Source organism: Sinocyclocheilus anshuiensis, unplaced genomic scaffold (assembly GCF_001515605.1).
Source record: "Sinocyclocheilus anshuiensis isolate Anshui unplaced genomic scaffold, SAMN03320099.WGS_v1.1 scaffold429, whole genome shotgun sequence".
Taxonomy (NCBI): Eukaryota; Metazoa; Chordata; class Actinopteri; order Cypriniformes; family Cyprinidae; genus Sinocyclocheilus; species Sinocyclocheilus anshuiensis.
Window position 1 is genome coordinate 750,250 of NW_015539859.1, and position 1,899 is coordinate 752,148.

General features: G+C 34.5%; 2 protein-coding genes across 2 annotated transcripts in view; both read right to left on the minus strand.

The window, feature by feature from the left end:
• LOC107684894 (serine/arginine-rich splicing factor 6-like) overlaps positions 1 to 274 on the minus strand; it is a 47,614-nt gene extending 47,340 nt beyond the window's left edge. Inside the window, exon 1 of the mRNA XM_016481280.1 lies at positions 212 to 274. The gene's annotated coding sequence lies outside the window, so the exon portion shown is untranslated. The remainder of the gene's footprint in view (positions 1 to 211) is intronic.
• A 99-nt stretch (positions 275 to 373) lies between these two features.
• arl6ip5b (ADP-ribosylation factor-like 6 interacting protein 5b) overlaps positions 374 to 1,899 on the minus strand; it is a 9,652-nt gene continuing 8,126 nt past the window's right edge. The window contains exon 3 of the mRNA XM_016481281.1: positions 374 to 1,139. Coding sequence (XP_016336767.1) covers positions 964 to 1,139 — 176 coding nt within the window. The 3' untranslated portion in view covers positions 374 to 963. The remainder of the gene's footprint in view (positions 1,140 to 1,899) is intronic.

The window sequence follows — 1,899 nt, forward strand, 5'->3', positions numbered from 1 at the left end:
GCTAACAAACATGTGTATATATATATATATATATATATATATATATATACACACACACACACAGATGCTTGATCAGGCATTATCAGCAATTATCAAATGAAATCCTTTAAAACCAAATATATGATCTTAACTTGAAGTCCTATATATATATATATATATATATATATATATATATCCTATTACTGCATAAAGGGAGCTGAAGGAAGGTTACCTGAAAATCGATCATCTGCACGGAGATCATGAGATTTACACTGCCTTTGATCTCAATCCCAAACATACTGTACTTCAATTCATTACTTCAAATGCAATGTAATGTTAGGACAGTCTGATTTCTGCCATACTGACTCATATTAACATGCCCAAACTTTTCCACATTCCACCTTTATTAAATCTGTTCAAACCTGCAAACAAACAGTGTTTGTGCATTAATTTCAGAAGCATGTGAATGTTTCTTCACTGCAGAGCTTGTGTTAGCCAAAAAATAAGCAAAACATGCAATAAATACACACTCCTCCGTCATTATGTCACATCAGCTCATATGAAAACATTTAATTTCTATTACAAATGTGCGCCAGAAGAACGATGATCTTTTCGCCACAGGGGAAAAATAAGGTATGACCAAATCTACAATATTTCAAAGTGCTTTCAGTGACTCTGTCTGTAGAAATCTATTCAAAGCATATGCATTTATGCTAATTCATTCTGAATAAAAACTAAAATAGACAAAATGTCAATGGAAGCTGCATACAGATTGGGAATGAGTCTTATACAGACAGTCTTACACTAGCAAGTCATACTCTCTGGTGATGTGACAAACGTGTGCGTCTGGAACTTCGTCATACTTTGGTATTTAAAAGATATTTCCACTTTGGTATTTGGCTGTCAAACCAAGACCAAAACAAACACAAAACAACTCAAAAAGAAAGAGTGGCTGCATGTAGAGGACACTGAGGTGCTTCATGCTTAATCTTTCAGCTTACTCTCCAAGAAATCCTGGATTTTGTTGATCTTCTCTTCTTGTTGATCCAGGAGATCCAGTATGACTCCCATGGGCGTCTTCTTCAGGCCAACGCCCTCGATCTTGTTCTCCAACTTGTTCTTCATGCTGCGAAGTCTCAGAGAAGCGTGGATGAGGATCACTGCAGGGCGAAACACAAGACTTCAGCAACAAAAGCGCTCTTGATGAACCCAAACAGGACAAATACGACACACATATGAGACTGTAAACTCAAAAAGCTGACAGAGAAGGCCATCTACTCAGTATTTAAAGCTCACTTTCTCTATTAGCTTTTCCACCGAACATGCATCTTTCCCATTAAACCCAGGGTACAGCTTTGGCCCAATGGATGCAGTGCAATCTTTCCTTATTCCTTATTACAGTATAATACTTTATTCAAATGTCCTTTTACACAAATTTATATACATAAATACTAGGACTGGGTTTTGACACAAATTTCACGATTCGATTCGATTCTCATTCACAAGCTTGCGATTCGTTTAGTTTCGATTAGATATAGATTATTTTGGATATATATCAGGTACAGTACATGACAAATTTTCTCAAGGAAAAATAATCTCTTAACTAATGCTGTAAAATATACACGAGTCAGTTGGTACTACATTACTATAATATTGAAGGTTAAAACTGACAGATTTTTTAGGCTATACAACTGTTTAAATTACACTTAATGAAGTTTTTATAATAAAATAAGTTACAATTACATAATAATATTTCTACTTCAATTCATTGAAGAACAGTAAAAATTATAATGAATATGTTATATGGTGCATATATTTAGCAAAATACCCCTCTCTACAGTTTATTTTTCTGGCTGACTAATGAGTTTATGGTCACCGAATATGTTTTTTCTGAGGTAAATGTGACGTTACGTGACACAA